General features: G+C 41.6%; 1 protein-coding gene across 1 annotated transcript in view; it reads right to left on the reverse strand.

Moving 5' to 3' along the window:
* LOC135477119 (lactase/phlorizin hydrolase-like) overlaps positions 1–26,012 on the reverse strand; it is a 51,903-nt gene extending 25,891 nt beyond the window's left edge. The window contains exons 1-17 of the mRNA XM_064757274.1: positions 25,827–26,012; positions 24,486–24,616; positions 23,235–23,492; positions 22,743–22,926; positions 22,120–22,348; positions 21,855–21,880; positions 20,870–20,999; positions 19,455–19,648; positions 18,614–18,796; positions 11,729–11,920; positions 10,257–10,384; positions 8,730–8,987; positions 4,507–4,690; positions 3,856–4,089; positions 3,471–3,594; positions 3,109–3,302; positions 544–759 (exon numbers count right to left, since the gene is read on the reverse strand). Of these exons, the coding sequence (XP_064613344.1) occupies positions 544–759; positions 3,109–3,302; positions 3,471–3,594; positions 3,856–4,089; positions 4,507–4,690; positions 8,730–8,987; positions 10,257–10,384; positions 11,729–11,920; positions 18,614–18,796; positions 19,455–19,648; positions 20,870–20,999; positions 21,855–21,880; positions 22,120–22,348; positions 22,743–22,926; positions 23,235–23,492; positions 24,486–24,616; positions 25,827–25,989 (3,028 nt within the window). The 5' untranslated portion in view covers positions 25,990–26,012. The remainder of the gene's footprint in view (positions 1–543; positions 760–3,108; positions 3,303–3,470; positions 3,595–3,855; positions 4,090–4,506; positions 4,691–8,729; positions 8,988–10,256; positions 10,385–11,728; positions 11,921–18,613; positions 18,797–19,454; positions 19,649–20,869; positions 21,000–21,854; positions 21,881–22,119; positions 22,349–22,742; positions 22,927–23,234; positions 23,493–24,485; positions 24,617–25,826) is intronic.
* Positions 26,013–27,366: the final 1,354 nt, after the last annotated feature.

The following is a 27,366-nucleotide window of genomic DNA, read 5'->3' on the forward strand; positions in this document are numbered from 1 at the left end:
ATTCTCAAAAATGGTGTTGAATCCAAAACTCGTATGACCTAGACACTGAAAGGCAAGAACATGTAGCAGTCTGCCATGACCGGCTCCCATTCAAATAAGGTACGTTATATGAAATAATATAGTTAGCAGTATAGTTAAAGACAGCATAAAGAATAAAACCAGAGCAGCGACGACAATGTGATAGCTGGCAAATGGTCACACGTAACCGGTCAAATATGGCTCTTGGCAATTTACCTCAGTCAGGGTTTTTATTCTAACTGTTCATGCAAATGATTAAACAGTAGCAGATTACACACCTCCTAGCACCTCGACTTAAGCAGAATTAGGTAAAATTTGCAATTTATTGGACTCTTAGGCATACATTATTTTTTACTTTATCTATACGTCGAAAGAGATGAATACCAGCAGTCAACAGGAATAGACTTTTCGAAGCAATAATTGTAAGACCTATTCCCAAAACGACGTTTAACAAAAAACACTCGATGTATCTATAGGATGTATCTCCTATTTATTATAAATAGAAACACAATCAATAAGACCTCTAACCAACAGGGTTGACAGAAGGATCCTTAAACCCATTGTCTTTGATGAGTTGGGTGAAGTAATGTGCAGATGACTTGGCTTTCCTGGGACGTGAAGGATTGTTAAAGTCCACGGAGTAAATACCAAACTTCTGAGAATATCCACTGGCCCATTCGAAATTGTCCATGAGGGACCAGAGTGTGTAACCCTTTACGTTACAACCCTCGAAGTGGATCGCTAGAAAAGGAAAACCAAAGTACGCCACATTCAACATCATTGTATTAGGCTTGACATTAATCAGCTGTACAAATTTCCAACCACACAATGGCGACTCGGGTCCAAGCTGAATTGTTCATTATTCACTTATTATACATGAGTTCTACGGGTCTTACAGCAAAATCCGGATGGTCATGGGTTTCCCCTGTGCTTTATCCTATTTCCTTCCACAACATTCTTGACTACGGCTTAAAACACCAATCAAATAAATGAATAAATGAATACTACGTCACCAGTTTACCCACAAATCGCCATGGTAAAGGCACGAATAAACAATGGACTACACAGCTTGAACCCGAATTACATTACGTGGGAATGGTTTCCCATTCTCCCATAGTGTCTTTACGTTTCTGGAGCCTGAATATCTCCTTTCTCAGTGTGGATTTTCTATGTCACAACCTTACTAAGGTATGGTACAGAATCCACTATAATGACCTGTCGCTAACTATAGTCTATTTCTTTTAGAAAGTCCCCAATATCCAGCTGTCTGTAAAATCAGTCATATTCGGCACCAAAATTGCCTTCAATCAGTGACACGCAACAACTGCTCTATACATGGATATGTTTGAAGTTCTTATTCCTTCTAAGAAAAGGAAGTTCGAACAGTTTTTCTACTTCATAGTGTTAAAGTCCGTAAGTTCGGTTTCAACGGCAAGAACCAACTGCCTCAGGTGACGTCATAATTATTCAAAAACAGTTACCATGCTGGGTATTGGGTGGAATTCAACATGTTTTGACGGAGGGAAAGTTACCTGAGTTGCTGTCAACTTTATTGTAAACCCTGTTTCTGACACTGCCATGACCTTAATAAATGGATTTTATTCTATCTCTTGTAGTATACGAGCTCACGGCAGTATAGATTTAGAGATGGATATTAGGGAATTAAAGCGATTTCATTATTCGCAGAGACAGTGTACACTGTGTTATTGCACGGAGTTTGTTCTAAACGCTTGTTGGTACAGCCATTGTAAAACAAATTACCCTCCACTCCCATTGCCCAGCATGCAACTTGATTCTGAATAATTATGAAGTCAACCGAGGTAATGTGTTCTTGGTGCCGAAACTAAGCTTATGGAGTGAGTGAGTGAGTGCTTGGGGTTTAACGTCGTTCTCAACAATTTTTCAGTCATATGACGACGACTAAGCTTATGGAGATTAACATTATGAATTAGAAGAAGTATTTTAATTGCAATTTCTTTGAAATAACTGGGACGTCCCACGTACCAATGTGTAGAGCTTTGGTTGTTACGTGACACTGGCTAAAGACAATTTTGGTATCGAGTAGGATTGATTTTACAGACAACTGAATGTAGGTGACTCTCTAAAAGAAAAAGACTATAGTTCTGAATGCTTAGTGGTATGGATGGATCTATTGTCAGCTCATCAACTGGTCTAATCAAATTCTTGGTTTCGCATAATTTGAGAACTGAAATTGGCTCCTTCATCCACTTTGTACAAAAGCGACCAGTTTGATTGAAATTAGGGCTTGGCGTCTCCAGCTGTTGTTTCAGGTCTAATCACTAACAGATTTGGCCTCACTTTCACTGAATCTCATAAATCAAACTTTCCTAAATTTTTGTCCAAATATTGTCAGCTTATGGGGCTATATATAACCGAGTGTTTCACTAAGATAATCACGATAAGAATGACTTAAGATGCTTTATGAGTGGACCGTGTATACGGAGGTTACCAGATCTAGCTTGGAAAAATGGATAATTAGATTGAGAGATCTGATTTTAAACCCTTAAGCCCCTAAAACAGTGACAAGAAATGCGCAGGAAATTATGTGTAAAGAAATTTAGATTAAATAAAATTAAAAACAAAATAATTTTTTGTGCACAGAAATAGACACAGTTAAATGACTAAACAGCAAGGTGGCTTTTAGGCCCATAGACATGGGTAGTATTAATGACTTCTGCTTCAAATTATTTACTTTCGTTTTCAATCAATAGGCATTCCGTATGAGGATAGTGACACTTTAAAGTGAACATACCGTCTGCAAAATTACTACATTTTGTGACGTCACTCTAGACAGCTATAGCATGACAAAATGGCGTCACCAAATGAGTGGCTAGTTACTAACGATTATTTGCTATTTATTTTGCTGATAAGCGGTGTACATTTTTAAAAATATTTGAAGAACATTTCTGGAATACTACTTTATTAATTGATTTAGATTTATTGGCTCACTTTGTGTTCACTTTAAGCTTTCTTTACCTTAAATTGATAACGTATTGAACAGAGTGGCTGCTAAACAAAAGAGAGAAGCCTTTGGAAACAACAACTATTCTCGCTGTAAAAATACGTTACCTTTCAGCACCTCATTTGTATAGAGCTTGATATATTTGGACCGGTAAGAATCGTGCAACGTGTCTTGATGACCCTGTTCCTGTGGGCGGCCATTTTCCGTGATATACACATCCGGGTTGTTGTACTGATCTTTAACCCAGTTCAGTACTCTACGCATGCCCCACGGAACAACCTTCAGCCAATCAGCAGCCGTTCTGAAAAATTGACAGCAAAAAAAGAAGGAAAGATGCATGCATTACAACAAAATCACTGATTCCAGTCGATGCCGACTTTTTATTTCTATGTGTTTTGTTATTTCATAAAAATGTGATTTCTATTCGAGAAAAAAAAAACTGAATAGGTTTCTGTACAAAGTTGCCTACCCTGGCCAGTGAGGGTCGCTGCTAATGGCCACATCCTGGTCGTCATCATAGGAGTTAGAGCCTGCCTTCCGGTTGGACACTAGTTGTGTGGTGTATTGATTGATACCGATAAAATCGGCAGACCCTGAAAGAAGGTGTGACAAGTAGAAACGTGTCGTAATACATACTGATCAGCAATATGAATGCAACAATTGTACAATTTTCAGCCTTCGTGGGGACAGTATTTTTTTTATTAGTATAAAATCTTTGCTCTGACCTTTTATATGTGAATTCGTAACAAAGAGTGAATTTATATGTAAACTCGTAACAGAGAATAGATTTACGTCGTATGTTTCGGGATTAGGCCTATTTTCAAGCCATGATTCAAGCTCTCTCCTTTACACACCTCTGGTCAGATTTTTCTCAGCGGCCGTGAATTCCGGAAGTCGAGACTTCGGCAATCCTCGGCTCTTGTCGCGAATTTGTGACTTCATGACTTCCGGGTAGTCGCCATTGCCGAAAATCGGATGAGCGAACCAGCCCAGTTTAAACTGTATGGCCCGATCGGCAGCTGCTCTGTCCGCGGCCGATGTCGTCTTGGGCTCAGTCCACGAAACGTCCAGTGTTATGCCCACCTTGCCTGAGAGAGATACAGAAAAATAGGCGAATATTCTGGAGAAAATACACTTACGTATTTGATTGTTGTTCAGGAACAAAATCTGTTTAGACTTAGGAATTTTCCACTTATACGAAACACTTCTGTATGTTTATATTTGGAGGACACCTGTGTGCCTGGAGGAAACCATGATCTAAGGACGTGATAATCTTGATTCCATATGCTCTATTTCAGTCAGGAATAACATTTCACTCCATTGTTTCCAGTCAATTGTTCAGTTTACTACAACGAAAGATCTTTCTTGTTTTGAACGTTTATTCAGTAAGTATATGACAAAGGTCCATAAATGTGTTGTGATCAGATTTAAGAGGGAATAAATAAATAAATAAATGAATCAGGAATGTTCTGTGTTTCGTTAAATTTTTCTCTTAGGAGACTCACCGTGTTGAGAATGTTTAAAATTATTGACGTAAGTGTGATAGGCTTTCGCATGCGCACGAATGATGTTGTGGGTAGCTCGGTAAGGTCCGGTGTTAGGTTCGTGAATTCCCGGGGCAAACGAACCGTAGGCGTGACCAAGGACGCTAACCACCCAGGGCTCGTTGAAAGTTATCCACAGTTTTACCTGAAAGATCAGTTTTGAAATCAAACCTTAGCGCATACGAATTCTGTCCATCCATAATGCTGTACATTACCAAGTATAAGCTCATGGTGTGTTAGAAGTTACTATTTCTACTAGTTCAAATCCAGCTCCAGCTGGCTTCCTCTCCGATCGTACGTGTGACAGTCTGCTAGCGGATGGACGTGGGTTCTGCACACCATAATGCTGGCCGCTGCCGTATAAGTCAAATATTCCTGAGCACAAATCAAATAAACAAATAAACAAATAAATAAATAAATAAAAAATATGTGGCTTGTTGACATCACTCGAAGTTTATGGACGAAATTCGACTAAACTGTTACACTATTTTGATAATTTACTTAATAGTCTTTTGAAGGGGAGGAAAACTTTAAAGAAAGTATGCATCAGTACAAAGAATCATTAGGTGTCTTCCTATTTACGCTTTAATACTTCAGTAGTATAAGAAAGGCCGGGTCTGGACCACCGCGAGCTGCGAGCCCCTCCGTCCCCCCTGGGGGCTCCTACCCCTGTTCGGCCCAGGTTGATCGTTCGTATATCAAGCACATAGCCTCCAAGTACATAAGGGTTGCCCTAAAACTTGTGTAGCTTCCGGCGTACATAAACATTGCTTCCTCCACGTGCATCCACTTACCAGCCCAAGGGACGGCCCACCGCCCTCGCCGGCCCGGGGACTAGAGCGTATTCCCATCCTTAACGCCGCATGTTCGGAACGGGTGCCGAACTCTTAATTAGAGAATAGTATACAGCAGCCATACCCGAAGAATATGAAGGTGAAGGGTCGTAATAAGTGCGCATGGCTGAAAGTGGGCTCTGAGAAGCACTGTGGAAGAAACTGCCTCTGGGAATACGGTAATACTCACCGCTGGCGTATACGCGGGAATTCCACAGTCCCAAAGCCCTGCCGAGGGTGTAGCAAAGGGACCCAGTCCGAGCCTCAACTGTTCGCACCTTGCGGGGGCGACCTAGCGCAACACCATGTCGTTCGGGCTGAAAAGCGGGCAAAGTGCATCTTCCCTCGAGTTATGAGTGAGCTTCAAAGGCGAGCGGTGTGAGTCAAAGATTCCGTGTTGGTGGAAACTCTCAATTCGTTTTTCGACCGTCTCACACAGCTGTTATTCCATTTGGACAATTGACAGATTTAGACAGATTGTTGTATATGCACACTGACAACATGGCTACTATGGATGAGTACATCGACCACCTATTGGCTGAAATACACCCAGAGCCTCTCCAGGACGTTGTGAAGAACATCCTGGATAAGCCTTTCCCCGAGGCAGTCAAAGAGCGCTTGCTAAAGCTCACCTTCCAGAACCACCAGAAGCAACTCCCAGCCCCCTACATCATCTACGCCGATTTTGAGGCTCCCACAACCAAAATCAAGGGGCCTGAGCTCGACCCCACCCAAAGCAACACCAGCAGAACGCGGCACCATGAGGCTTGCAGATTCTGCTATGTCCTGGTAGGCTGCAACGGTTAAACAGAACAGCCAGTTGAGTACCGTGGCCCCAACACAGCAGAGCATTTCCTCCGAGCGCTGCAGGAAGAGGAGCGCAAGATCAAGACAACGCTAGCAAGCCCAAAAGCCATGGTCATGACCTAAGGGGACTGGCGGGCATACAACACTGCTACCACCTGCCATGTCTGTGAAAAGCCGCCTGTAGATGTAGAGCAACTGGACTCTGCCCGCGACCACTGCCACATCACTGAAAAATACAGAGGCACATCGCCTGCAACCTGAAGCTGCTGATGAGCCCCAAACCACCACCATTCCAGTTGCTTTCCACAACTTGCGGGGCTATGACTCGCATCTCTTGATGCAGGTCATAAGCAAGGTGGACGGTCGCATCACCTGTATCCCCAACAACACGGAGAAGTACATCTCCTTCTCTCTCGGACAGCCCAGGTTTATTGACAGTGCCCAATTCTTGCTGGCCTCTCTCGACAACCTGGTGGCAACCAACGAATCCAAGGTTTTCAGTTCACAGCACGGTATGAGCCAAGCTAGCAAAGATGTGAACTGCTCATGCGCAAGGGTGTTTACCCCTACGAGTACATGGACGCCTGGGAGCGCTTCAACGAGACTAAGTTGGTCACAAAAACCGCCCAAGGAAGCTTTTCATAGGCTGATGCTGGGATCAGTGACGCTGATTACATCCACGCCCACAAGGTCTGGGCGGTCTTTGGGCGGTCTTTGGGGACGGACGTATTGCCTCTGGCCGACGTCTTGGAGACTTTCCAGAAGATCTGCTTGCCGCAGTACGGTCTCGATCCCGCCCACTACTACACAAGTCCGGGCTTGTCTTGTGACGCAGGGAGGGGAGCTGGACCTGATCACAGACTACGACCAGCACCTCTTCATAGAGAAGGGGCTGCGTGGCGGCATCTCCATGGTGTCTACGCGGCATGCGAGAGCCAACAGCCCGCGGGTAAAGGGTTACGGCCCATCACGCCCCAACAGCCAACTCCTCTACCTGGAAGCTAAGAACCTGTACGGCTGGGCAATGAGCCAATCTCCTCAAACAGGCGTCTTGCAGTGGGTACCCAACCAACCTGCATAACGAACACAGCCCCTACCCGCTGGCTCCAGAGCGCATGATGGTCCAGAAGGAGTGGATGTCGGAGTACCTGCACAATATCCTTGGCATAGGAACGGCGCCTACTGCGGTTGAGAAGCTGATACCCAACCTCCGCGACAAGGACAGCGATGTGCCTCTCTACCGAAACCTGTAGCTCTGTCTGTCTCTCGGCATGCGCGTGAAAAAGATCCACCGTGCCCTAAGATTCGAGCAGAGCCCCTGGATGGAGCCCTACATCCGGACGAACACGGAGCTCCGAAAACAAGCCACCAGCGGCGAATCTCTACAATCTCATGAATAACTCCGTTTTCGGGAAGACGATGGAGAACCTCCGCAAGCGGGTCGATGTAAAGCTGGTGTTCGATCGCCAGCCCCGCCTATGCCAGGGCCAACATCTTCGACGACGACCTGGCCGGGGTCCAGATGCATAAGAGCCATCTACCCCTGAACCGCCCCGTCTATGTGGGTATGAACATCTTGGACCTCTCCTAACACCTCATGCACGACTTCTTCTAAAACCAAATGACGGTCCAGTATGGCGAGCGCTGCCAGCTCCTCTACACGGACACCGATAGCCTACCCCTTGAGATCCAGACTGAAGACGTGTACCAAGACATAGCCAGGCAGCCAGGCCTCTACGACATCTCCGATTACCTTGAAGACCACATGATCTACAACACCGCGAAAAGGAAAGTCCTGGGGAAGGTGAAGGACGAGTGCGACTGGCGCCTTATCTCAGAGTATGTCGGCCTGCGCCCGAAAATGTACTCTTTCCTGCACAGCAAGAAGGCCAAGGGCGTGCGAAAGGGTGTAGTGAAAAAGCACATCAGGCACGAGCAATACAGAGCGTCGCTCTTCCAGAAGCAAGTATCGTTCTTACCCTTCGACTCCAAGCGTTGGCTAGCTGAAAACGGGGTAGACACGCTGGCCTGTGGGTTCAAAGATGCCCTCCCAGGGGCACAGCCGAAATGAATGCGTACATATATGCGCTCCTAGCGTCGTAGAAACCCATCCGGCGGTAGTTGAGTGGCAGGAGGCACTACTAGAAGTTTTCCCCGAACAATCCCACTCGGCGGAAAATCCAACAAATAGTAAACCACGGGGTCATCCGGCTTAGTGACAGAACGTTCAAGCCGATACACCAGTACAGACCAGACAGGCTCTGTCTCGCGACGGCGGCCGCCTTCTAGCTCACCCGGCTGGTACAGATAGCGAACACCAACACCTGAAGCGACCTTCCGCTCGTCCAGTTGATATTTCAGGCATGAATTCCATATCAAAGTTCAAATTCGTACAGGACCCCCAACCCACCAACCCCAAAACCAAAGCAAATACAACCAAACAAGCAAACTCAAATTCCAATAAGAAAACGTTGTGTTTTTTCAAACTGTATCAAAGGGTAGTAATTTAAAGAACTATTTAGCCATGAAGATATTTAACCTCACCCTATCTCCGAATTTCTGGAAGCACAATTTAGAGTAGTCGTTGAACCAGTCAGCAAAGGCTGCGTTATAGAAACCGCCTTTATCCTGCAGAACTTGGGGTAGATCCCAATGGTACAAGGTCACCATTGGCTGGATGTGCTCTGCAAGCAGCGCGTTGATCAGATTGTTGTAATAGTCAATGCCCTTCTGGTTCACCTTGTCGATGGTCCCTTGTGGTAAAACTCGGCTCCAGGCGATCGAGAAGCGGTAATGGCTCACCTGTAATTAATTATCAGTGCAGTGCCTGTTAAAAGTACTTGCGACGTCATCATTACTTGATTTGCATGCGCGATTATTGGATAATCAACGGTACCTTTCCAAACGTCCTCAGTAATATTCGCGGCAATGGGATAAAGGTTTGTGGAAAAACACGAAGAACAGACATTCCGACATTTTTACAGACCTAGAGATTTACATACATACATAGAGACATGCATACAGATTCATGCCTTTTAGGAAAAGAAAACACAAAAATATAGTATCGCCACTATCAGTATTATCAGATGAAGGCCATTCAACAGTGTCCAGGAAAATGGATTGATTTATTTTTTTAGAAGCAACTTAAAGGCATATAAAACATAGGATTCTATGATAGCCTGTTGGGACCAAGTGATGCCACAGCAATATTTTTGTCTTGAAATAGTTCGTTTCAAGGCCCATTTGTTGAATACCTTCATAGCTCTAAATGAAGATGCATTTTGAATCATGAAATATTGCAATCTATGTGTGTCAAGTGTCAAAAAACTGAAGTAATATCACCGGTAACCATATGGTCAGAAAAAACACCGTAGAATCTAAAGTTTTGAATACCTTTCACTAGGTCGAAAAGTATCCCCCCCCCCCCAAAAAAAAAATATCAAACTATGTTACGGACAACATTTAATGGTATTTTATCTGACATGTACTTCATGCTAGTGTGGTGTTTATCTTTAAAGTATTAAAATAATATTAATTATGCAACAAGTAACGGCTGCAATCAGCCTTTCGACTTGTGTGACGATATTAACAGGCTATTAAATCCCAGATAGGGCCTATTTCTTTGTACATGAAGGTACATATACATACAGAGGACTGCCTGCAAGTGATGTAAGTAAAATGTTCCCTAGTACACCATGAAACCTCCATAAAATAAATGCAGATAAACCTATATGTGGATGTGAATGGACATCGTTAAACAATGTCAACATACAAGAAGTATAAAATTCTTGGAACATTAGCATTTAATAGAGACCTTTAGTTAGAAATTAATTCTGGTTTGAAGGTACAAGCTACAAGACAAATTGGTTACTTCTAACTTAAGGTCTCTTCTAGGATTTGAATGGACAACGTCAAACAATGCCAAAATACATTGAGTATAGCTTTCTTCAAACGTTAGCAATCAATTTAGCAAGTGACGTGAAAGGCTTTAGAATAAATGTATTGTGGAAAATGCTCACTGAGTCAGTCTTAATCTGCATTAACTCAGACAAAAAGTTCTTTGTTGCATACCCCGAGTTCTTTCAGCATCTTCACATCCTCGCGGTATTTATGGTAGCTGTCACAGGCCACATCACCCGTCTGATGGTTATAGATTCGGCCATTGTGTGAAAACGTGTCCCATATTGATGGGCCCTTACCTACAACGTAGTAGAAGTATACACTTTCGTGAAGCAGCGTACCCAGACGAGATAACTATTGCATGGTAGAATACAGGTGAAGTATCAAAGACAATATGATTTGTGGTTTTGCACTACACCACTGCATATCGGGTACAGAAATAGCATTAGCATCTTTGGCGTGTATGGTCATTTCCATCTACTTCAATAAGGTATGTAAATAGAGAGATTACCAATGGTCAGAGATTATTCCGAAGATTCTGGTTTCCTCTACCCATAAAACTTACCGTCATCGCATAAACGTAAAATTCTTATGTATGATATTAAAGGGTTCAAGAAAAGGCACTACAAAAAGGTCCTACAAAAAAAAAGGTTTCAGAAATAATAACAAAGGTGTGCCAAAAACATGAGAACTTTGGGGGCGTATTTATTTCTCATCAACCAGCGCATATTTTCCGTCAGACGTCGAAAATATTCAGGAACGACGTCATCGATGAACCAGCTTAAAGTCCTAATTTAAACTCATTTTATTCCCCAAGAACGAAGCTGAGAAGTTTTTTGTACTTTTGTATGTTGGGCCACAAACTAAACTCGATATTAACAAATAGAAAACTAGCGTTTGTGTATCAAATAAATATACAGAAAGGTAAGTCGGGGCAATTTGTATTGTAAAATAAAACGTCTTGTACAACAATTAACACATTTTTTGTTTTTATTTTACAACATTTAATGTTCATGGAATCGAGTGTCAGTAGTTTCATTGGAGTGAGTGAGTGAGTGCTTGGGGTTTAACGTCGTACTCAACAATTTTTCAGTCATATGGCGACGAAGGAATCCTTAGGGTGCATGTACGTGTAATGTGCCTCCTTGTAGCAGGACGGATTTCCACCGCTCTTTTATTTAGTGCTGCTTCACTGAGACGACTTACCGAAGGCAAGTAAGCCGCCCGCCCGAGCCATTATACTGATACGGGTCAACCAGTCGTTGCACTATCCCCTTCATGCTGAACGCCAAGCGAGGAAGTTACAACTTCCTCTTTTAAAGTCGTAGGTGTGACTCGATCAAGGATTGATCCTGGATCTACCGGTCCCGAAGCGGGCTAGTTTCATTGGAAAGAAGATGGGCAATGTACGAACTCATGCTAGCTTCCTGTCCTGTCATACGTGAAAAGATGTGTCAACAACTTGTGTATAGACGCGGGTTTCCCACGTGTTTTCCCCGTTTTCCTGGCACCATAGTGCCGGCAGCCGTCAGATAATTTTTCTTGCGTATGGCGTAAAAAACAAAACAAATAAATAAATAAATTGTAGAATGTACCAGGAATAAATCGCTGTTATGCCCAAGACAATATTAAAATATGCTCACCCTCTGCGTTCCATCCACCTTCAACCTGATAGGCCGAAGTGGCCGCCGCCCAGACGAAGTCCCGCGGGAAAGAACCGTAGAGGAAGTCGTCCACGTGCTGATGAACGTCAGCTGAGCAGAGATGAAGACAGCAGAGCGCAAGTGTAAGTAAACTCGCTTTCGCCAACATATTGAAATTATGTAACAATACTTCTCCTCAGCAAACAACTATAAAATGGCCGTGGAAACTGTCAGGCGCATCTATATCTTAGAGAGTTAACGGGTGATCTACTTTATTTCGTTTCCAATGTCTTAAGGTATAACAAACATCTGTTCAAGATTGCGGTATGAAGATATTGGCGCTTTGGGACTGGACACAAGGTTTGTCTTATCTTGACTAGGTTGGAAAGATTGGACACAAACATGTAGTTCAAATGCGACAAGATACATGCATTGAGTTAACTGCGGGGAGAATAGTGTCAGAACCACACAGGACATACAGTGTAGGGAAAACAGGACGTCTGATAAGGACATGATTGTATAACAAGGCACCAGCGACCGGCGGACACACTACAAATTGTTTCAGTTCTAATCTAAAGTGGTTTTGAAATTTTGGTGTAGGTCATTCAGTCTAGATGAAATGACCATAATCTTGCGCATCCACTAACATCGAGGCACACGAGATGTGAGCTCGATTCCGGCCTTGAACAGTTAATTTGTAGATTCCGTCGCTCTCATTGTTTGTGGGTCTTGGTGACAATACATAGTCAATGAGCACGTTTCTTTCACCAGTATGGCATAGAAGTCAGTACATCATACATGACACATATTTCACAAATAGTGTGTTAAATGTGATGACAACACAGCATTTTGAGTAATTCTAGACAAGTGAAATCTAATATATTGCAATTAACATCATTGCATTCTTTTTTTTTACCTAATTCTGCTTATGCCGTGCTGCCAGGTTCATGTAATTTGCTACTTTTTAAAGATTTACGTGAACAGTTAGAATAAAATCGTAGGTGAGATAAATTGACAAGAGGACGTATGTCACGGGTTACGTGTGACCATTTGCCAACCATCACACTGTCGTCACTGCTCTGGTTTACCCTCTCTGCTGTACGGCTTTAATTATATTAGTAACGTTTTAAAGGTCGGAGTAGCCAAGGCCCTACTGTATCCTGCACCCATAAAACTCACCGTCATCGCAAAACCTAAGTATGACATTAATCAGTCAGTCAGTTAATCAGTGCTATCCAAACTGTTTCTAGTCTGTGTTTTTGGACAGTTCTGTAAACGTGATTTTTGTGAAGTATATGCATTTCCAGAGCTCAAGTCTGCGTTTTAACTACACTGATTGTGCAATGTTGCTATACGTACCTTTATCCAAATTGTGGACATTCATGGTTGCAGAAAATTTGGCCAACACGAATTTATCTCCCTTCCATTCTCACAATATACCTACAATAGCTCCAGTGTTGCATTAAACTCCGCTAATTTATTCATTTATTGTCCCCTTTGTGAATATATCTTCAGTCTGGTAATAACGTTCTCTATTGTGTTGTTGCTTTAGATTTGTCTTCGGTTTAAAGTTACTTTCGATATAATTCACAGCATATCACTGGCACCCTCTTTGGTGTCTGGTTTTAAACCTCTATGGAGAGTGCGAGCTCGAACACAGCTTCAGTTGTGTGTATGCCTGCCCAGGTCCTGTTGGATATCACCCGTCTGGTTTCTCGGCGTGGGCTGTAACTGAGAAACCAGAGGTTCCAATAAGCAATCAGCGGGAACAAATAATGATGTGAAACGGGAGCATTCTAAAGAAACTCTTCACATATGTATAATTAGAGACGTGCAGCATAGAGAGTAAAACCAAAGCAGCGAGCTGGTTTTTTTTTCACCTGAAATTTTTAATGCGAATTAATCCCAAAAAGAACAGCAAGAGAGAATAATAAGAGCATCGACGACATCGTGATAGCTGGTAAATGGTCGCACTTAACCCAGTGAAGTACGGCCTCTTGTCAATTTACCTTAGTCCGGGTTTTATTTTAACTGTTTGTGTAAATGCATAAATGGTAGCAAATTACACGCCCCTGGCACCAAGTATATATATATATGCCCTATATACACATAACGTACAAGGGATAATGCCAGAGCTACATGCGAGCTACATGCTCTTTATTTATACTGTAACCTAATCGTCAACAAAGCCCAAAGACGAATGAAAGCGGGACAATTTATTTCTAAACGCAGTAGAATCTATGCTATCCATTGGCTAAGGGTAGTCACTTGTAGTTAGGGTAAATGCTAATATCACTTTGCACATACTTGACTCCGATAAATGGAATTAGAAATACCAAACCTTTTGAAAAACATATTTTTGATATCAGTCAGGCTTTCAGTATTTTCAATGAAAATATTGCTATGTAGTGGAACGAAAATTGACAATTTTTATACACTGTAAAGTACAGCGCTTCTGAAGAAGTTTACTGGTACTACGACCTACATCACACATGTATATACCTCGTCACAAATTACTCTCTTATTTCTGACCAGGCAGTATTATCGATAAGAGGGCTTACCTTGGCCCTCCTTCGCAGACATTGGGCCAGTTTAGAAATCCGACAGAAATTTCTTTATCAGCCGTAGATAGTCAACAGAAGAGCTCATAATTTGCATCTGCAACAACAACTTTGCAATATTAGTAAGTTGAATCTCTACTGCAGTCAGAATTATAACCGACAAACGACAGAGTGACTCGTTCTACGTTTACATTTATATCTCGTAGTGTACTCAGCATTACAGCGCACGTGCCGCTCTCCATGAGGTAAACAGCAGCGCATTCGCTGTAAGGATTATGATCTTTCAAAAATAAACTTTCGTTACTCTGTGAGTTGACCTATATTTGACGTCACCGCCTGACGCGACTTTCCACAGTCGATCCTTGTTTCTACTTTAATGAATATAAAAAAAAACAAAAAGAAAAATCGATAAGCCCAATGAAAATGGAACATGCATTACCAAGAGTGAATCGTTTGAACGCAGCTTATAAAAACACTCGTCCTGTTTTCAATCCACATGTCGCATTCAACAAGTAAGAATTCCCGATTAAATGTTTCTTTAAAAAGTTCCCGAACACGTCAGCCTCGGCTATTCTCGTATGTTTCCATCCCTCGTCCAAACTAACTAAATTTTCATTATTCTACTGTTTAAATCCTAAATTCTAAGCCGTCAGTGTACAGTTAGCTAGAACGTAATGAGACATAGGCCTACTAAGTATATTACCTCTGTCTCATTATGAGCTGGATGGTAAAACTTACGTCTTTGTTTGTGAAACAGTCAGATATGTTGAAAGTTTTGACTGAGTTGAGATATGCCATCTTAAATGAAACAGGCCGTCAGAACTAGCCACAAGTGGAGAATTGCCAAACAATACTAGACGCTCTATTGTTTTCGTCTGGGTACTTATATTTATGTCGGTACGGGGTGAAACCCGGTTGGAAATTTGTAAATTAGCGCATGGTCTTGGTGAGAATCGCGTGTCCATTTGCGCAGTCTAACGGTCGTGTATCCCATGGAGATGGTGTACATATCCACATGTCACATGTGGGAAAGTTCCTCACTAACTTGACAAACGTCGGTGGTTTACCTCGAGCTCTCCTGTTTCTAAGTGCTGTGATAAGTGAACAATTCCTCAGTAACAGCAATCAAATAAATAAAATAGCTAAACAAATAAACATTAATATAAACAAAACAACGACACAACAACAATAGATAGGACAAACCCCGAGCAACCAAAGCAATCTAGTAACGTAGATTGTAGATTCTTGTCTGTTCTTGTTTGGGATGCACCTCATAGAACAATCCGTTTATCCACAGTTGTTTATCATTCATCTATCTTTGTACCTGGCTAGGTAAACGAAGATCTGTCCATACATAAAACGTTATTAAAACGTGCACATGCTTTGCAGCACTGAAATAGAGGACAATGGTTGCCTTCCGGTGTTTGTTATCTTGGAAATGGCTGTCTTCTGGTTGTGGTGTAACCCATGAAAACGTAGAGGAGTTTTATCACGACACCATTCCGGAAGGGTTTCCATGGGTCACCAAAACCTCAGCTTACGAAAAGAAAGAGGCACTGACTGTGGATGGTGGTTTTTATGAAATAACAATTGATTTATTCTGCACCAGCAGAATAGGGGTTTATGCAGGAATACAATATAATTCAGATGCATAGAACAGCGAGTAAGACCAGAACAGCAACTATTTTTGAAGAGGTCGTAGAAAGCGATGACTTCTTGTCTCTTCGATGATGTTTGGGTTAAAACTAGTAACGTAGTGCTCATTCATTGCAAAAAAGTAAATGGTGGCCAGCTAAGAACAGAGTCGCCATTTCTTGGGAAAGTGTATCCCGTTATCTTGCTGATCATCATGGAACTCGTGTTATACACAACCAGATTATTCGACTTTTCCTAATACGTGATTTTGAATACACCGTTGAGTTATTCAGTTCTTCCTGTGATACTAGAGGAAATAAGCAATCCCCATTGACGTGTTCACTTGTTTGCCATACTATTATTTTGAAAGTGATTATCCTGTGGTAACGAGACAATTTTTAATTACAAAGGTGGGGGAAAGTATCACTTCAGATTTTTTATTCGGACTGGTGATAGTCCCCTCGACAAACTTCTGCTTCTCCATGGAGCTGTAAGAATTTATAGATTTCATTTTGTGACTTTCAAATATTAATATGACACAGTTCAAACTGATTTTACAGGTTTCTCATGTTGTATATTTCAATTACACTTTGGTAACGTTCCTTTCGGCGATCTGACCGCCACTATTGGCAGACTCAGTGGCCATTGGAGGGCACAGTATGACAATGGTCCCAATGGTTTCAATTGTCTAACTCGTCCCAGTCGTTCAACACTGGTCTCCTCCAGCGGTTAATGAAACGACACACCACTGGTCACTACCTCCACCAGATGCCACCGGGGAGCGACTAGAACGTATCTGTGATAAGTAGTGGGTAAATCACTCGATACTGTGGATTCTTTAAAAGATAATCCGCGAGGCGCTTTAACTAAAACCACAGTCACAGGTGTGTGATAATTTTTCAAGAATCAACAGTCATTGTTCTTTTGTCCTCTGGAACGAATTGCCGATCAAATGCATTCACTTTCTAGCCCGGCAATACAGGGACCTTTTGATCGAAGCTATTACCAGCCTGTTTACTTTGTGTTCCTTAAACTTTGTGTCCCACTTATATAGTAAATCGAACACTTACCAGTAGCAAGTTTTCATCTTTTCGCTTTTTTCATGTGGAAGATAAGTTATGGTTAAGTGTTGGTCACTGGTTTAATCAACCTGCGCTAACTGCGACTTATTTTCAACCGTTTTATCGATGCCGGTATTATATGCCACAATTTTTTTATTCAGCCCAACGGAAAGACCAGCATTTTATCTGCGCCCACTTTATAAGGTGAACGGGGATATTTGGTTTTCACAGCATAACCTATAGGTGTCAACCAGTTTAACAGCACTGTTGCGAGACTGTGCAGAGAAGCGGGTATTCATGGAATACTTTGCTCCTCAGGATTCTTAAAAAATAATCCACACTTTTTTGAATGGTGTGACGTCACAGCTGTGGTTTAATAGGAATAGAGTCTACATGTCTCTGGAGAAACGCAAATTGTCGCGTTTCGAGTTGTAACATTACGACATTGTGTTGACATTCCGTTGTACCCTTACGTCGCTGCTTTACAGTCTAGTGGGGCAAATCGCTGCATTTTATCATTGGCAGGTATACAGAATAATTAATGTTACCAGGAAAACATGATTTCATGTTCCTGATTTACCTTGCAAACCGATTTTATCTTTTGAGGATAATAAATCATCGATAATATGGATAATATTATTTATTGTATATACCCACCCACGTTAAAATACAGTGATTTTCCGAAGCATAAAGGGACATCACCGCTATGTCATAATGGCGCAAGTCGAAAAAAAGCAATTAAATATTTTAAAAGCGATGATTACTCAGCCTGTCCACCTATATCAGACGTTGCCCATGGTTCATCCGGACGCTTTGCTTTGAAAAAATGAATAATTCCGTGAGTTGTTCCGTAAAGCATTAGACGGAGATTGAGAGTCCGTGATTGATATATCAATTAATATGTCTTCTAAAATAATCTGGGCCTGAGACGGTAAAAGCTCTTGTTTGTAGTGAAGCTCAGGCGCTTTTCTGGTGCGGCTTTAAGTCGGAGTATTTATAGCAAATGGCGGTGGTATATACACCGAACACACCTGATTTTGTCCATCCATAAACCTGACTGCCGTCGTATAACTGAAAACACCTTGTGTAAGGCGTTAAACACCAATCAAATAATAAAACACATGAATCAAACAACAAATGTATGTATGTTTCTTTCCTCGGGTTTAACGTCGTGCTTAACAATTTATCAATCATATGACCACGAGAAGGCATTAGGTGTATATATATATATATATATATATATATATATATATATATATATATATATATATACTGTGTCTTATAGCAAGGCGAGTCCATGCCACGAAAGTGCTACCGACACTGAAGTATCATCCCGAAGATTCCAGACATGACACCTCACTTAGTCATATTATGCAGGCCAACCAGTCATGTTTCCTTCCTCTAGCCTTTCAGTGCTGAGCGCCAAGCGAGGCAGCAACAAGTACCATTTTAAAAGTCTTCATCATAACCCGACCCGGGTTTGATCCCGGGTCCCTGGTGTTCTGGACGCTCTAACAGTTAGGCCAAGAACAACAAATGAGTCACAGAAAAAAACGCATTCTTGGATCAACAAGCTGAGTTATTGTTTATTTATCCTATAGGATTTACAGCAGAAGGGTCCCGAAAACCGTTCTCTTTGATAACTTTGCTGTAATAACGAGATGAATCCTTTGCAGTTCTCGGCCTAGTCGGGTCGTTGAAATCCACGGAGTAAATACCAAACTTCTGAGAATATCCGCTAGCCCATTCGAAATTGTCCATGAGGGACCAAAGTGTGTAACCCTTTACGTTACAACCCTCGTAGTGGATCGCTGAGAAATGTAAATACATCTCATTACTCGAGTAATCATTCTTTAAATCAAAGTTATAACATATAATGATTTTGAAAAAAGCATTACTACCTCAAAAAATGAACAAAAGGCCATATGGTTTATAAAACCCACCATAGAATTAAAACAAATTAATGCTTTGAACTCTCTGAAAATAAATACGAAGAAAAACCGTGGATAAAACCTGGTGGTAACACCGCCCTTGGCCGGGAATGCTACACACCGCCTGACTTCAAGTCACTGATGAACCAACGCTTGGTGGGCTTGACCCGGTTCCCAGTTGGTCAGATGACGCGTTATACGTCTGTTGTATGTATCAAGAACCAGGTCAAGTCCACCAAGCGTTGGTTCATCCGTGACTTGAAGTCAGGCGGTGTGTAGCATTCCCGTGCATGGCACTTGCCATGCACTTGCTACTGATTGACGTGCTTTATATACAAACGTACACAAAAACCGCCACCATCGTAAATATTGCTCAAATAAATGAGAGGGTAATTTTTCATAGTCACTCAAGTTTTCCACCATGGAATCCGTTGAAATAAGGATCTCTTCACGCTTTTATCTCTGTAAGCATTTTACATGAAAATTATGTTTATACATATGAAACATTGTTTTGGTGTAATGAGCTTGAAATATTTACCTTTGAGGACCTCGTTGATGTAGCCTTTGATATATTCCGTCCTGTAGTCGTCATGGAGACCGTCTGTTTGGTTGAAGTTCTGAGGCCGGCCGTTTTCAGTGATGTAGACTATAGGGTTGTTGTAGTGACGACGAACCCAGTCCAAGACCCTCCTCATGCCCCAGGGGACGACTCTGAGCCAAGAAGCTATCGTTCTGCACAGAAAGAGATTGTGGTGGAAAGAATGGAAAATGACAAGGGTCAAACGTGTTGTTAGCTGTCATGCGTGTTCAGTATTTAGGTATTAACCGCGTCTATCATTGTATTGTAGACTGTCGGTCACACGCATGACGTATTTATAGTGTACCTTATTAAGACGTACTAAACACTAAAGACTACAGCATAGTGAGCAAAATAAGGGCAGAGACGATAGCATGATAGATGGCAAATAATCACACGTATTGCCGGTGAAATCCAGGTTCTTGTTAGAGTTTTATTCCGACTGTTATTGCATATGATTAAAACGTAGCAACACAAGCATTTCCTGACGCCATGACTTAAGCAGAATTAGGTAAGAAATGCGTCACAGTACTTAGTAAACAATAACCTGAAAGCAATGCATCAGGCTTCGGGGAAACAATGCAACAATAACGTCCACCGAACGATTGACAGGAAAGATCGACCATCCAAACTTCATGCACAGCACTAATGATTTGCTACCGCTGAAGACGGGGAAATTTTCCCACTTGCAATAACAGGGCATTGATGGACTGCACAAAGCGGTGACTTGTGTACTGCGTAAGTGTTTTTTGAGCATACATACACTGAACAGTCTGACTCATAATAGGAAAGAACAAAAGCGTTCCGACACACAGCTTTGAACTACTTTGTTCCCCTTTTGGGACAAACCTGTTTTACCGGTTGTTCATTCCTGCCTTAGCGATGGCGTTTTGTAGGCCATCTGGTAATGCGTGTAAAATAAACATACGCTGGAAGAGAACAATGATCAGCCCAACTTGGACCAGTGCCGCCATTGCATCTGAACAGGCCCGCCATTGGACGAATGTTCTCTACAATTGCTTTCCAGCTTACAAGCTCAATTGACACTTCACAGGCAGTAATGTTGCAAATAGATCAACCGGATTTCCCACACATTGGTTACAAATGGTCAGTCTTTCTGTGACGTCATGACTTTACAATTGCTTTCACCGGGCATGGAATGAAAAGTGACGTTGTCACGAGAAGTGGTGGTGGGACATCGGATGTGTTGGGTCCATCCGTAAGACACCGATGTTCTGAATTTGACTGGTTGACTTACCGATTTATTGACTAAATGACTGTCTGATAGATTCCGATTGACTGGATGATTAAGTATTAGTTTAGATAGTTTCACTGACCACGTGGTCGTTCACTTTCACTTTAGCTGATTGACTTACGAGGGCCAGTCTGGATTCACGCTACTCTGTATATCCTGGTCGTTGTCATAAGACAGTTCCTGAGATTCAGCTGCATGGTAGGCCACGTAAGTCGCGGAGTACTGATTTATACCCAAGAAATCTATGGCTCCTGTAACATGTCAAGTCGAACAACAATGTGTCAGCAAACTGCTTAACTCTTCCACTAGGGTGTTAACAACCCAGCGCGGCACAATGACCCAAGAGCATTCCATCAATGCCGTCGCTGTGAGTTCAAGTCCGGCTCATGCAAGCGTCGTCTCCGGCAGCACGTGGGAAATTCTGCCGGCAACCTGCAGATGGTCGTGGATTTACCCCGGGCTCTACCCGGTTTCCTCCCACCATAATGCTGGTCGCCGTCGTATAAGTGAAATATTCTTGAGTACGGCGTAAAACACCAATCAAATAAATAAATAGATAAATAAATAAATTCTTGAACTATGACGCCGCTATTTTTCATATATGAACAGTTGGTATTAGAGCACAACGAGATACATACCTTGATTATCGACTAATATGGCATACTAATATTGATATATTGATTTCATTCCTAGAGCATTCCTTGGATGTTTGCAAGATCACTGAAAACTGTTTGTGTTATTCCGTTTTAATTTCGTACTTTATGTACTTTCTTAGTTCTTTGGTGATTTGAGTAAAACTTCGTTTGGTAATTGACCTTACGATTATTGACCCGGAATGTTCATTCCGGTTGAAGACTGGCATATGAATGTCTGTTTCGCCACATAGATTCAAGACTAAGTTGAAAAAAAACTGATATATAAAGGTTGATCTCTTGACTCAAAATTGCGCCCAACTATCACGAAAAAGAAGAACGTTATCCGTAACAAGAGAAAGAGCAACGGAAACAAGAAGAAACACAATACTGTCATCAGTTAGAGCTGCTAGTCGCAGCTAAAACGTATCCTAACATGTCTAACTTGATAACTGGGAAATTGTTCATCCATACTGATAAGGATCAATTTTTCAAAGATCCTTCAGTTGAGGGAGGCAATTTACATGCTTAGGAAATTATCGTTTCAATTACAATTTATTCCAGCATTATGGTGGGAGGACCACTCGCAGGTTGCTGGCAGACCATCCCAGGTACAGCCGGAGAGAAAGCCAGCATGAGCTGGACTTGAACTCACAGCGACCACATTTTTAATTGAAAAACTGGGTAAATCAGGGTAAACTCGTAGATTTGATGGAAAGACATATTTGTCTCTTTGTACCTTTGTTTGTCTCTAATTTCTGCCGCTGTGAATTCTGGGAGGCGCGATTTTCCGACACTCTTCTGCTTAATCTTCTGTTTCATCACATCCGGGTAATCACCATTTGCTAACAACGCATTGGCGAACCATCCAAGCTGGAACTCCATCGATGTGTCGGATGCAGTTCGGTCCATTGTGCTGTTGGTTTTGGGCTCCGACCAACCCACATTCAGCGTTATTCCAACCTGGCCTTGAAATTGATAAAAAATACAAATTAAAAAGTACAAGTTGTACAGATCTTTCTATCAAAATAGTCACACTGATTTTGCTTTATATGCTCATTTATGTGAAATTATTAAATAAGTCAACTGGTGATCCCCCCCCCTCCCCCAAAGAAAACAAAGCCAAATTCCCAAAGACTGAATTCGTTAATGAAAGTAGCATCACAATGTCTTCAAATTATATATGTTATTGTAATGGAAGAGAGAAATGTTTTATGACGTACACTGAAATCGACCATGTTTGTATAAGAAACCAAGTTCTGAGTCTATAATTCTAATACCGACAGAATCAAACTACATTCAATACATGTTTCCACGTTACACTTATTCATTAAACTGATTTGCATTCTGTCGCGTGTATACCTTTCTGTATCTGTCGGAATTCTCTGTCATAAGTGTGGTAAGCCTTGGAGTGCGCCTTTATAATGCTGTGAGCGGCTCGGTAAGGTCCGGTGGCCGGTTCGTGGATTCCCGGAGCGAAATCGCCACTTCCGTGGCCGGTAACACAGACTACCCATGGCTCGTTAAATGTGATCCATAGTTTGACCTTGAGGAAATGAAACACGGCGTGTAATATTTCAATGAGACCGATGTCAGCTGTACATGAGAATATACGTGTGCTGATGATATGGGTAATGCCGATGTTGATGAAAATAATTGTAATTAAGGGAGAGTCGTCACTTTGGATATTTGAATCGTTGTATCTTAGTCAGGAAAATGAACAAAAAAATCATAAATACCACAATATGGCTGTATGTGGAGCTGAAACTGTTTGGTGAACCTATGAATAGGCAGACTAAGTGACTGATGGCACGTGTGCTGGATTTCTTAGCTGCACTGAATTTCTACACATACCCTGTCTCCAAATCTTTGGAAACACAGTCTTGCATAATCGTTGTACCACTCCGGAAATGATGAGTTGTAAAAGCCTCCCTGGTCCTGTAAGGCTTGTGGCAGGTCCCAGTGGTATAGCGTCACCATGGGCTGGATCCCGGCACGTATCAAGGCGTTAATCAAGTTGTTGTAGTAACCAATACCGTACTCGTTGACGCTGTTGATAGTGCCATCAGGCAAAACTCGGCTCCAGGCGATAGAAAATCGGTAATGGGTTACCTGTTGTGGAGAAAATGATACTTGTTACTTCAGATGGACATCAATTGCCGGACAAAAACAGGAGAGACATCCGTCACACCGATGAATATAATAAAAGACGTACAGCACAGAGACTAAAACCTGATCGGCACATCACAATGATAACAGATTTTTTTATTTATTTATTTGATGGTTGTTTTACATCATACACCGGCCAGCATTATGGTGAGAGGAAACCAGACGGAGCATGGGGGGAATCCCACAATCATCCGAAGGGTGACTTTCTCACGTACGACCGGAGAGGAAGCCAGCATCAGTATTCTGACTTGAACTCAGTATTTATTTATTTATTTATTTATTAGATTGGTGCTTTACGCCGTAGTCAAGAATATTTCTCTTATACGACGCCGGTCTGTATTGTGGCGGGAGGAAATGAACACAAGAGGACTGCATTGATGATAAGATCATGGGTATTTCCGCCGCGTTGGTGGGCTAACCGCCTCGGCTCTGGTGGTTCCCAAAATGGTAATTGGCAGATGGTCATGTGTAACCGATGAACTACCCCATGTCAGTTTACAGCATTTACAGTTTTATTCTAACTGTTCACGGAAATGCTGTTATTGATGACATAGTTGCAATATACAATACGCCCACTGGTTTAGAATTACTCAAAATACTGTGTTATCATCACATTTAACATACAATCAATTGAAACGAGGCAAAGAGCCTCTGGGACTATATTTACCGAATGTTGGGTTCAGAGTAAAATGTCAACGGATTTTGACTGACCAGTTCCGCTATCAAAATACTCCATTGATGTCAGATAGCACGACCAAGAATCAAGTTTTTTTTCGACTAGTGGAGAAAAAATCCAGACATTTGCATATTCTGCCAACCCTATGGAACCTACGGACATCCACTTGATTTTGGTAAACTGGGCATTAGACCGATTGTTTGTGCTAATTGCCTTTAGGTCACCTGATGCTGCATACGCTTGACTCTTTAGGTACCTACCCCAATCTCCTTCAACATGCTGATATCGTCTTGGTATTTATGATAGCTGTCACAGGCCACATCGCCCGTATCTCCATGGTTTATCTTTCCTGGCGTGTGGGAAAACCGGTCCCAGATAGATTCACCTTTGCCTATAAAAAAAAAAAGAAAAAAAAGACAGAATTGATCACGAGGAGTAGTTATTAGCAGGCTTGGTATAGATGTTTTAGAAAATAGAGAATGTAGTCTGTATCTAAATAAAACTCACTAGGTGTGTGTAAATACCTATGTATCTAAACAAATGGGAATCAGTTTTTGAGCTCACCCTACAAAGACTGATTCTCACCTCAATGTTACACCGAATACAAATGCTGCATTGGATGCCATTAATGGTAGACGATCCTCAAGAAACCGGAGACAAAACTTATATATTCTCATTTTTTAGATCAAATGTTATTAAATACTGCACCAGCATATGTTTCGCCCTTGTCAGGTTACATAGCGCCCGTGTATTAAATTACATGAAATTCACCCTGCCAATGGCTTTAACTCTTCCTTTTATTGTATGTCTACACGAGATCAGGTAGTTCTAATGATAGACGAGATCAGTAGTTCTAACGATAGACGACATCAATAGTTCTAATAGATCAGGTAGCTCTAACGATAGACGCGATAAGATAGTTCTGATGATAGACGAGGATATTATATAACAGATAGACGGATAATATTCATGCTGGTTTAACTCCGAACATTGTCATCCATGGGTCACTGCTTACAACCGACTGTGTCATACGTAATACTCTATCAGGCACAACCATATTATACTGTGATAAGTGCACTCAGATGTCATCTAGAAATTTGACTGAATATTCCAATTTTAAAAGCATACCCAGCGGAGCTATCACTCAGTATTCATTGGAGTATGACATAAGATAAACTTTTTTTATTTTAAAGATCAAAACGCCATTAAAACATGAGGAGGAATGCTTAAAGTGCAGAGAAACGTCATATCTACATGTATACTTATTAGCTGAAATTAAAGAAAACTCTAGTCACTTTTACAACATTTGTCAAAGGTGATGACCTAATTCAACACGATGAATAAATAAATAAATAAATAAATAAATAAATAAATAAATAAATAATAAATAAATAAATGTTTAACATAGGGAAATTTAAAGCTAAGGTTGATGAATTACACTGATTGTAAAATTTAAGAAACTGGAAGTGAAGGCGTTTGATGGAATAATCTTGAGACCCAAAATTTTACTGTAATAGCTTGTGACGTTGACTGAAATCGTCATAAATCACAGAGGATCTAAGCAAACGCTACAAGCCTCGGTAGAGTTAAATCAGACATACCGTCGACGTTCCAGGCCCCTTCCACCTGGTAAGCCGATGTAGCCGTTGCCCACACAAACCCTTTCGGAAATGACCCGTAGTAGAAATCATCCACGTTTTGATGGACATCCGCCACAACGGTGCCGAGATATAACAACGAAAACAAACACGTCAGGAAGCTCATTCTGTGATGTTTTACAAGTCTGGTAGATGTCATTCAGGTTGCTCGTATTATAAAGACGTCAGTACCACGTTAATTTCTGTTGACTTATAACACCAGCTGTTGCGTTTACATGACAAGTACTCGCTTATCTGTACCATGTCCTTCCAACAACTATGTCAGTTCTAAAACATTTATAATGTAATGGCTTCCTACTACTGGTGCAGATAAGTGCATGAGAACCCAAAAATTTAATAGAAAAAAATTAAGTCTTAGCAGAACTCGGTGTCTCGGTAGCCATTTCCACTTTTGTGGATCAGGTGTTCGCCTTTGAACAGCCAGGACTCGCCTTGAACAGGGAGTTTGTGGGACCATGGTTGCAATACACGGTGGACTTTTGTATCATCTGTCTAACGGTTATCGAAGACCACATGCATTTTTATTCCACCAATGCGGTGTGCACATACATAGGTCGGCATGTACAACGACCAAAGACGTATATGAAGCCACCGTATGTAAGCTGTATCCACTGCACGAAAGGTGAGATTGGTAAAGTGTTTAGAACGCACAAGTTGTCTCCCTTGGAATGGTCAAGCCTTCCAAATTAACAAAAACACACCTTTAAGGCTGCATTTTGAAACAAACCAGCTTCGACATGTAGTACAGGCACTGACATACATGGCCTTGAATTTAATCTTTAATATGGTCTTACAATACTGCATTGCATCACCAAAGATACAAAATCCCCAACAAGCCTAATCTCCAATCGGGGAACAAACAAGAGCAAGCAATAATATTGATAATTAAAAATTCCGCAATGTCTTGAACAGAAAATCATCAAGTGTCGAAATGTGTCATTGTTGTCAATGCTTCACCAGTTAGCAGCGTGAACATGAATCTAAGTGTCGTAAAGCCCGGGCGTTGTTTACCAGTCTTGAGCGTCACGTAATGAACGTTCCACGTGAATAATTTGATTGCGGTAAGACTTTAACCCTTTCTTCAGGTAGGCGTGACCTATTCATGAATATGAACGAAACACGTCTAACCCTAACCCTAACCCTAACCCTCTCTCCTACCTCTAAAAACATATTTCCTGTGATGAGGTGGTTCATTCATATTCATGAATAAGTCACGCCTACTTTGAGAAAGGGTTAGAATCTTATCACTACCGAATAATTTCAAAGACGAACTTCCGCATTCTTCAGCATCTACATGAAAATTTGAAATGAAACCTGAACTGAGGTATATTGACAAAAGTCTGTACTTCTGCCGTTATACGTGTGACCATTGGCGTGTGAATTATTACGCTCTCGTCACTGCTCTTATTTTTCTCTCTGTGCTGTTTTTTTTTTATTAATTTGTATTAAAATTTCAGGTATACAGTTGAAAATACAAAACAAA

The sequence above is a fragment of the Liolophura sinensis genome, chromosome 10, assembly GCF_032854445.1.
Source record: "Liolophura sinensis isolate JHLJ2023 chromosome 10, CUHK_Ljap_v2, whole genome shotgun sequence".
Lineage (NCBI taxonomy): Eukaryota > Metazoa > Mollusca > Polyplacophora > Chitonida > Chitonidae > Liolophura > Liolophura sinensis.